At 37.5% G+C, this 10850-nt stretch overlaps 1 protein-coding gene across 1 annotated transcript in view; it reads left to right on the top strand.

Moving 5' to 3' along the window:
• Positions 1 to 6605: 6605 nt before the first annotated feature.
• The window catches only part of CD86 (CD86 molecule), a 64213-nt gene continuing 59968 nt past the window's right edge, over positions 6606 to 10850 (top strand). The window contains exon 1 of the mRNA XM_032150041.2: positions 6606 to 6747. Within this exon, the coding sequence (XP_032005932.1) occupies positions 6734 to 6747 (14 nt within the window). The 5' untranslated portion in view covers positions 6606 to 6733. The remainder of the gene's footprint in view (positions 6748 to 10850) is intronic.

The raw sequence follows: 10850 nt of genomic DNA, 5'->3' as shown, positions 1-10850 counted from the left end.
TTTCATTTTTCATCTTATCTGAGTCTTCTTTTTTTTTGTATAGAGACAGGGTCTTGCTATGTTGCCCAGGCTGGTCTTGGACACCTGGCCTCAAGTGATCCTCCCACCTTGGGCTCCCAAAGTGCTGGGATTACAGGCATAAGTCACCATTATGCTTTAATCATTATTTCCTTTCTCTGCTAACTTTGGGCTTAGCTCGTTCTTCTTTTTTTAGTTATTTAACATGTAGAGTTAGATTTTTTATTTGAGATATTTTTAATATGTTTATTGTTATCAACTTCCCTCTTAGTATTGTATTTGCTGCATTCCATAAAGTTTGGTATGTTGTCTATTTTCTTTGTTTCAAGATATTTTCTAATTTCCCTTTTGATTCATCCTTTGATCCATTTGTTCAAGAGTATGTTGTTGCATTTCCACATATTTGTGAATTTTCCAATTTTCCTTCTAGTATTGATTTCTGGTTTCATTCCATTGTGATTGGAAAAGATACTTGGTATGATTTCAATCTTAAATGTGATAAGGCTTGTTTTGTGATCTAGCATGTGATCTATTAAAAGAGATGTTCTGTGTGTTCTTGGGAAAGATGTGAATTCTGCTACTATTAGGTAGAATGTTCTGTGTATGTTTATCAGGTCCATTTGGTCTATAGTGTCGATCAAGCCCCTTGTTAACTAATTGATCTTTTGTCTAGATGTTCTAACCTTTATTGGAACTAGGGTATTAAAATCCTCTATTATTATAATGTTGCTGTCTATTTCTCCCTTCAGTTCTGTCAATGTTTGCTTCATATACTTAGGTGTTCTGATGTTGGTGCATATAAATTTATCATTGTTATATCTTTCTGGTGAATTGAACCTTTTATCATTATATGATGTCTTTCTTTGTTTCTTTTGACAATTTTTGATTTAAAGTCTGTTATGGTCTGAATGTCCCCAAAAATTCATGTGTTGAAACTCAATCCCCATTGTGGTGGTTTTAAGAGGTGGAGCCTCTTGGGATGTGATTAAATAACGAAATATCTGCCTTCATGGATGGATGATAGCCTCATCAAATGCCTAGAGAGAACTAGCTTAGGCCCTTTTTGCTCTTCTACTCTTCCACCATGTGAGGACACAGCAATTCATCTCTTTTTGTCCTTCTTCCACCATGTGAGGATACAGCAAGAAAGCCTTCACAAGACTTGAACACCAGCACCTTTGACTTTCCAATCTCCATAGCTGTAAGAAATCAATTTCTGTTATTTATAAATTACCCAGTTTAGATATTTTACTATAGTTACACAAACAGACGAAGATAAAGTCTATTTTATCTTTTGTAGGTATGGCTACTCCTGCCTTCTTTTGGTTATCATTCGCATGGAATACTTTTCCATCCTTATACTTTCAGCCTATGTGTGTTCTTAAATCTAAAGTGAATCTTGTAGACAGTGCATAGTTGGATCTTATTTTTTTAAAACTCATTCAACTGTGCTACGTCATTTGGGCAGCTTAGTCCATTTATATTTAAAGTAATTATTGATAGAAAAGGGGTTACTATCAACATTTTGAAATTTGTTTTTTGTGTTGTAGCTGTTCTGTTGCTCTTTTTATCTCTTGCTATCTTCCTTTGCGTTTCATTGTTTTTTTATAGTGACATGATTTTATATCTTTCTTTTGTGGAAATTCCATAGGTATTTTCTTTGTGCTCATCGTGGGACTTACATAAAACAGCTTATAGATATAACTATCTTTTTAAAGCTGATAAAACTTAAATTCAGCTTCATATAAAAACTTTGCTTTTACTTCCCCCACACACAGTTATTGATGTCACAAATTATATTTTTAATAATGTGCAGCCATTAATATATTTTTATAATTATAATTACTTCTATGCTTTTGTTTTTTAACTTTTATACCAGAATTAAGTGATTTACACAATACTGTTACACTATTACAGTATGCTGTACCTGTTTATATATCTATCTTTACCAGTTAGCTTTATACTTTCATGTTTTTGTATTGCTGTTTAGTATCTTTCCATTTCAACTTGAAGGACTTTGTTTAGCATTTCTTGAAAGGCAACTCTAGTGATGATCTTATTCTGCTTTTGTTTGTTTAGGAAAGTCTTTATTTCTCATGTTTGAAGGCCACTTTTGCCAGAGAGAGTATTCTTGGCTGGCTGGTTCTTTTCTTTCAGCAGTTTTAATACATCATCCCATTCCCTTTTGTCCTTCGAAGTTTCTGCTAAGAAATCCATTGCTAATCTTATAGGAGTGTCCTTGTATGTAATGAACTGCTTTTCTCTTGTTGCTTTCAAAATTCTCTTTTTGGCTTTTGACAATTTGATTATAATGTGCTTCAGTGTGGATTTGTTTGGGTTCATCTTATTTAGGCCTATTGGGCTTCTTGGATCTGTAGTCCATTTTCTCCCTCAGATTTGAGAAGTTTTCAGCCATTATTTCTTTAAATGAGCTCTCCAACCCTTCTCTTTCTTGGACTGCTCTAATACATATATTGGTCCATTTGATGGTGTCTCTCAGGCTTTCTTTACTTACTTTCTTTGTTGTTATTTTATTGTTCCTTTTTGCTCCTCTGGATAATTTCAAATGACTTGTAATTGAATTGCTGATTATTTCTTCTGCTTGATCAAGTCTGCAGTTGAACCCCTCTAGTGAATTTTTTAGTTCAGTTAAAATTGCATTCTTCAGCTCCAAAATTTCTATTTCGTTCCTTTTAACATTTTCTATCCTTATTGAACTTCTCATTGGTTCATGCATCACTTTCCTGAACTCACTGAGCATCAATATGATGGTTATTTAGAATTTTTTTGTCAGATAATTCATATACCTCTGTTTCTTTAGGATCTGTTTCTGGAGATTTATTTTGTTTCTTTGACTTGACCATTTCCCGTTTCTTCATATTTCTTAGAACTTTGTGTTGGTATCTCCATATTAAAAAACAAAACAAACAAACAACAACAACAACAACAACAACAAAAAACCAGCCACTTCTTCCAGTCTTTACCAGCTGGCTTTGTACTGGGAAAGACCTTCATAATCTTTAGCCTGGCTAAAGATTCTGGGGACCTCTCAAACATTTTCTGTGGCTATGTTTTGTCTGGGCTTGTGCACATCAATTCCCAAGTAGAGAGATTTTCTGGCTTCTCTTTTTTACAAGTTCATTATCTCTTGCTTTGTCTGTTGTCTATCTTCTATAGTGTGTGTCCTCCAAAGTAGCAGCACACTGTCCAGCTCTTTTTTTCTGTTGTTCTTGGCAGCCTCTAGTCTTCTAGAGTATGTTAGACCTTCTCTGCCTTAAGTGGGGCTACATGGAAACCAGTCTCTTTGGCAGCCCCTTGAAAAGCCAGAATTCTGGACACATGTTCTATTTTTCTCTTGCCCTCCTGAAGAAGAGGGCACTGAGCTGTATTGGCCTCTGCTGTGCCACAGGTCCTCTGAAATAGCATCATGCTGTTCAGCTCTTTGGTGTCTTTTCATGGGGCCCCAGGCACCTAGAGTATGCCAGTGATTCAAGACAGGCAAGAAAGAAACCAATCCTATGGGCATCTTCCCATTTCCCCCAAAAGCAGGAATATTGGTTGCATGCTTCACTCTTTTCCATGTCCCCTAGGGATAGGCCACTGAACTGTACCAGTCTGTGTCTGCTATAGCAAGAACTCTCTAGGACAGCAATGTATCACCCAGTATTCTTTTGTTCTCAGTGTCCCGCAGGTATCTAGAGTATGGTGGGTCCTATAAACTCTCTAAGACAGGTAAGACAGAGGCTAGTCCCTCAGGCAGCCCCCAAGAAAGTCAGAACTTTGGTTTTTTTTTGTTGTTGTTTTTTGAGACGTCGTTTCTTCGCCCAGGCTGGAGTGCAATGGCGCAATCTCGGCTCACTGCAACCTCCGCCTCCCGGGTTCGAGCAGTTCTCCTGCCTCGGCCTTCCAAGTAGCTGGGAGGAATGTGCCAGCACGCCTGGCTAATTTTTGTATTTTTAGTAGAGATGGGGTTTCACCATGTTGACCGGGCTGATCTCAAACTCCTGACCTCAAGTGATCCACCTGCCTCGGCCTCCCAAAGTGCTGGGATTACAGGCATGAGCCACTGCGCCCGGCCAAAAAGTCAGAACTTTGGATATATGGTCTAGTCTTCTCATTTCTTCTTCAGGGAGAAGCCAAGAACTGGGAATTTCCTCCTAACCATGTGGCACTGTGCCAAGAGGACAGACTATGGTGAGGGTATACCATGAATTTTCCTACTGGCTTCAGTGCAGTTGTTTTTTTGCTCACCTAGTGTGATGTAGCGTCTTAGCCAGCTTCTGGATTTCTCACAAAAGGAATTGGTCTGTGTATAGTTAAGTTAGTGTCTCTGCGGGAGGGAGCACAGGCTGGGGTTTCTTATTCTGCCATCTTGCTGACGTTCCTGTGGTTTTGATTTGCATTTCCCTAATGACTAGTGGTTTTGAGCACATTTTCATGTGAGTATTGGCCATTTGTATATCTTCCTTGAAGAAATGTCTGTTCAATTCTTTTGCCTACTTTTCAATTGTTTGTTGTTTCTTCTGCAAAGTTGTAGGAGTTTTTTTAATCACATATTCTGGATATCAATCCCTAAACATTTATTGTTTTAAGGAAATAAATTTTGAGATAATTTGTTATATGGCAATGGATAACTAATAAATACTAAAAACTCCTAAATATATATACTAAATATATTAATTAGAAAATTATAATATAAAAATACTAAAAGCTAAAACTGTCTGATATTAGGAAGATAATTTTACTACAATATATACCTTTTTTGTGTGTATGAGATAAGGTCTCATTATGTTGCCCAGGATGGTCTCAAACTCCTGGGTTCAAGCAGTCTTCCCACCTCAGCCTCCTGAGTAGCCAGGATTACAGGCATGTGCCATTACAGCCAGCTTTCACAGTGTATACTTGATGTACTATTAATGTACTATTTAATGACTACTAAAAAGTTTATGATAACAAGAGAAAATGCTTATGCTCTCTTTTTTTTATGCTCTCTTAAATAAAAATTTGAGTGTATGCATTGATACCAAGAAATGGAAATTTGAGTGTGTACATTGCCACCAAGAAACTGAAAACTGACATCCCATACCTTTAATATTTAATATTTATAACACATGAGCTTTACATGGATTTTTTTATCTCATCTTATTTCTGATATGTCATGTAGTTATAAATACTATTTTATTTGCACTCCTGCTCTGCAATCATTTTGAAGATAACTTATTTTATATTATTGCTGTCTTCATTTTTAAAATTCTCAAATCCAGATGAAATTATCAAAGTTGATAAAATAATAATTGTTCTATCTTCTTATTTGAAGATTAATAATTGTGTTGATTTTGTTTCCTTGCTCTAGTTAGCAGTGATGTCATCTGTTATTTTTAAACTTCCTTGAAATAATATATGTAATCTATTTCTAATAAGTTTTTCTTATTTAGCATTTTGGTCTAAACTAATTTATAATTATTTAGTCTTATTTCTCCATGTTTAACTTGCTTTAAAGCTCAGCACTGGTGTTTCCAGCCATGGCTTCTCCATTTTAAGGCTTTCTATTTTAATTCATTTATTATTCTGGAATATATCCTTAAATAATTTATTTAGGAAGGCTGTCTTGGTGGTGGTATTTCTGTTGCAGTTGTTTTCTTGCCTGCTTGGTGACATATTTCTATTGACTTGACATTTAACTGGCATCTTATCTAGGTAGATAACGCTAACTCAAAATTCTGCAGATATTGTCCTGTTATTTTTTGCCATTTAGGGTTGAATAAGATGCCAAGTTGTTTTTTGTTTCTCTGTAGTCATTCTATGTTTTCATTTTGTTTTTAGCTTTGCCTTTGGAATTTAAAATGTTCACAATGATTTGCCTGGATGAGAATCGATTTTCATAACTTTTGCTTTGATATACTAAACAGTTTGAGTTTCTAGATGATGCCCATTTTAATTCATACGAGGAAATATCTTCTAGTATAGTTTCTGCTTGATTAATTCTATGTTTGTCACTTAGGGACATCTATTAACTTTATAATGCTGCCTTTTTTTCAGACTTCTGTTTCAGAATATTCGCTTTCATCAATGTAATCCTTGGCTATAGTAGGAATGAAATAATAAAAGCAGTAGCTTCTGTTTGCCCTCCTTGGTTATGCAGTCCTCACAGAACATCTCCCCATCTCCCACCCCCACCCCAGCTCAGTGAAACTCTCCACACTTTGGTTGCGGAAATTGGCAGGGTTAGGTGGCTACTCACTCCCAATCTACATCCACAATAAATCACTTTTTATTATCTTACCAAAATCTGTAGAATGCCTCTTTGTTCTATTTTGTAGCTGCGGAGATTTGTTTTCTCTTTCTAATTATTTTATTTTCTAGTTTTTTTGAGGGAATTTCAAGAGGGGAGACTTTTTTAGTCAGGCTCATCTTAACGTCATGTCTGGAACTCAAGTTACTGAATTGTATATTTTTTAATACATGTAGACCTACATCAATTAATTTAAACTGCAAGGAAAGGGTTAAATTTCTTCCCAAGTGTGGTCAAAATCTGTAGAGAAAAGAGGAACAGCTTCTCTTAAAGAAAGTTAGCTGGGTAGATATACAGTCATTGCCGAGGAAGGCTTGCACAGGGTGAAACCTTTGCTTCTCTGCTGCTGTAACAGGGACTAGTACAGACGCACGGACGAGTGGGGTCATTTCCAGATATTAGGTCACAGCAGAAGCAGCCAAAATGGATCCCCAGTGGTGAGTAATAATTCTTGTTCTTTGCAGAGAAGTTATGAGTTGTGACTGCAGTGAAAGGCTGAGGTTGAAGATGGTGATTTGATGTGTGTCCTTCACTTAGTTCCTAAGTGGAGAAGTTTTTTTTTCTACAAAAGATCTTTGTCACATGAAGGCAAGAATTATTTGCAATGCCAAAAGTAGTTCATTGGTGGTAGTTATATATATATTTTTAGGTGCCTAATTTTGGTTTTGTAAATGCGTTATTCAAATACTGAATGTTACAGTCATTGATTTTAAGCGAAAAATCAGGAATTTTTTAAATATCTGCATAAGAATGACAAATAAGAGGGAATATGTTTTTGTCTACCAGGGTCGGTTTGGTCTGAGGGTGGAGGAATGAGATAGAGAAGGTAGAGGGAGAGAGATCAAGAAAAAGAAAGAGAAAAAAGAGGTATAAGGAGAAAATGCAAAACTCAGTTAATATGTCATAGTCAGGCCATGGGAGATTCTGGGCAGTGTTGGGTAGTGGAAGGAGGCAGGGTGATTAAATTAGTTACCATGTATTCAACATGCATGATGTGCTGGGTACTTTACTAGTGTTATTTCACTGAATTTTATTCTTCACAATGACTTTTGGAAAGATATGATCATTCTTTTTGACAGATGAGGTAACTGGGCTTAAAGAGGCTAAATAACTTGCCCAAGTTCACACTATTCATAAGGGGTAGAGCTAAAATCTTTCCTGCCCGCTTCGCTGTGCGCCAGAAGGTTTCTCCATGCTGTGGAGACTTCCTGGAAGGAGGCACACCCGCCCTTCTCTTGGATGGTAGCAGCTGGTGCCAGTCACTATGTATTTATTTATTTATTTATTTATTTATTTATTTATTTATTTTTAATTATTTATTTTTGAGACAGAGTCTCGCTCTGTCGCCAAGCTGGAGTGCAGTGGCGCAATCTCAGCTCACTGCAACCTCCGCCTCTCGGATTCAAACGATTCTCCTTCCTCAGTCTCCTGAGTAGCTGGGACTACAGGCACGCGCCACCACGCCCAGCTAATTTTTGTATTTTTAGTAGAGATGGGGTTTCACCATGTTGGCCAGGATGGTCTCGATCTCTTGACCTTGTGATCTGCCCACCTTGGCCTCCCAAAGTGCTGGGATTACAGGCGTGAGCCACCGCGCACCCGGCCGTCACTATGTATTTATAATTACTGTTCTTTGAAAATCGAAGTAACTTTCATCTACCCAGTGCTTACTGGTTTGAGAAAAAGCTTTGTTGCTTTTATTTCAGAAGATTAAAATTTAATTTTCCAGTAAAGATTCCCTTGCTCCAGCGGAATTTTGAAGTTTTATACTTGTATGAAGAAAAAAAGAATTTCAAAATTTATAATTTTTGTGGTACCATAGAGGGGATACTACTTAATTATGCTAGCACTGTCTGCAGAGGTCTAAAAAACCATAGGCTGCTGTCTATATCGAACTTGTTAAGATTCCTTTTGTTTCACAGTGACTGAAGGTTGGTCATGAACCAATAATAGCCATTAAACAATGTTTGCTCTCATAAGAGATGAAATAAATGCAAATTAAAACAACAATGAAGTATCATTTTTTCTCTATCAAAGAGATAAATATTAAGTTTTAAACAGCAAGCAAGCAAGAATCCTCTATCTTGCTAAGAAGGGAGGATTATTTGCACCCTAGTTGCCCACTAGTGGTGATATCATCTTTCTGGACAATAATCTAGTGATACATATCAAAAGGCTTTAAAATGTATATGCCCTTTAACCAAGCAATTCACCTTTTAGGAACGTATTCTAAGAGATAATAATACATGTTTGTAAAGTTTTAGTGATGGATATTTTTCTTGCTATTATTTGTAATAAGGAAAATCTTAGAAACAATTTACATGTTTAAAAACAAGGGATTGATTGATTATGGAACATCCATAATGGAATACCATGTAATTATTTAAAATTTCATTGTAGAACAATTCATAATGTGTTTAGTTAAAGGGGAAAAATGCAGAACGAACAGTGCTATCACTTTTATACATGATACATGTATACAAACAATATTAATCAGAAATATAGGTAGTTTGTATTTTCTACCGTGTGCTTTTCAATTTGAATCCCATCTGTAGGCAGAAAAATAAAGCTAAATATTTAAGATTAAAACAAAACAATAGCCGGTTTTTCTCAGAGAAGTAACCATCTAGTGATGTGTGATAATTTATAAGTTGTGAGATTCCATAGTTAGGGCTTTAGCCCTTTTGCATTTATCTTTCTTCTTCTCTTGAATCCTCTTCAAAATACACCCACTCTACCCATAACTCATTAGATCTTGAAAGGCATGTTCTGATAGAATTTTATATTTAGAATAGGCTGGAGCACTCTTCCCTTATTTTACAGAAGTGACTGCATGGCTCTCTAGGGTGAGTTGCACATTGAGAGGGAGGACAGTGCAGTGGCTAAGTGGCCACACATTGAAGCCGGGCTGCTGGGGTTTGAATACCAGTTCTCCAACTTCCTAGCTATGTGATTCTGGACAAGCTGTTTAACCATTGTAATTCCCAGTTTCTTGTCTGTAAAATGGGAGTATGGTAATATGTATAAAGTAGTTGTGAGATTTTAATGAGATAATCCATATCCTGCTAAGTACTCAGGAATTGTTAGTAGTTTTTATTACTATTACTGTTTGGATTAAGAAACAGGAAAAGTGATTTGTCCAAGATTCTACAACCACTTAATGGCATTACTAAGAACAGAACGGAGGAAGGTTTTTTCCAGCAGAAATGTTCAGTATCCTCTGAGCCTGGCAGGACAACCCCAAGTTGTGCTTTTGGGATGGAGGAGCCGATCTAAAACAAGCAGTACCCAAAGACAGGGCCAGCCTCCAGGGAGTGACTGATCACAGTGGGAAGCCAAATGGTAGAAAGGCAGGTGAAGTTAAGGAAACTGAGAGTCAAGTTAGGAGCAGGAATGAAGCCTGGAGCAAAGAGTTAGTGCAAGAGAGAGCAGATGACTCAGAGACACTGGGGCTTTTGTAGGCCACCAGCTATGGGCTTCATGGGAGGTTAATGTGGTTTAAAGTCTCAAGGCCTGGGTAATTAAATAGACAAATGGGGTCTAGGTGCATGGGGGAATTTTAAGTATAGCTTTGAGAAGATGCCTAATGGGGAGTAATAATAGAGGATGAAGCTGGGTGGGGCCAGAACAAGGAGCCCACAGTCCAGGCATCCAGCTATGATCATCCTAAAGGAACAGCCTAAGTTTGAAGACTCATAAACAAATAGAGACATGATAAAATTTACTTTAAAAAAAAATCCCCTGGCAGAAGAATGAAAACTGATTTGGAGTGACAAGGAGATCATTTAGGAGACTATTGGAGTAAGCCAAGGAGAAACGGTGAGGGCATGAAACCAGGGCAGTTATGGTGGGATCAGAGAGGAGAGGATGCATTTAAGAGGTATTTAAGCACCAGAACTGACGAATTTGGTTTTTGACAGATGTAGACACTGGGAGAGGAGGAGAGATCTAAGCGCATACTGGTGTCCTTCACAAAATGGAAGGTATAGGAAGCAGAGTGGGTTTGCGCCAGGCAGAGAGAAAAGACATGGTGAATTCCTTCTCTAACATGTTGAGTTTGAGGTGCCTGTGGAGCAGCTGGATGGAGATGTCCAAGCAGACAAGTAGATATTTAGGTGCAAGTGCAAAAAACAGGGATGGCCTGGAATGCACATGAAGAGTCTTCTGCATAAGTACGGTTGACAGTTGAAATTCTCATTGTGGGTCAATTCAGTAGCAGAGAGGATAGAGGATTGAGAGGAAGCCAAGGACAGAACCTGGAAAACCTTGACATTTAAGGAGGGAGATGAGGAAGAAGAATCTACGATAGATACTGAGGAGGGGCTAGAGAGACTGGAGCAGCCCAGGAGAAAAGTGGTGTCATAGAAATCAAGTGGGCCTGTAGTCCCAGCTACTTGGGAGACTGAGGCACAAGAATAGCTTGAACCCGGGAAGCAGAGGTTGCAGTGAGCTGAGATAGCACCACTGCACTCCAGCCTGGGTGACACAGTGAGACTCCGTCTCAAAAAAAAAAAAGAAAGAAATCAAGTGGGGAGATGGA

This window comes from Hylobates moloch, unplaced genomic scaffold (genome assembly GCF_009828535.3).
Source record: "Hylobates moloch isolate HMO894 unplaced genomic scaffold, HMol_V3 SCAFFOLD_4, whole genome shotgun sequence".
Taxonomy (NCBI): Eukaryota; Metazoa; Chordata; class Mammalia; order Primates; family Hylobatidae; genus Hylobates; species Hylobates moloch.
Note: the sequence above shows the minus strand (reverse complement) of the source record. Positions and strands in the feature narration are given on the sequence as shown.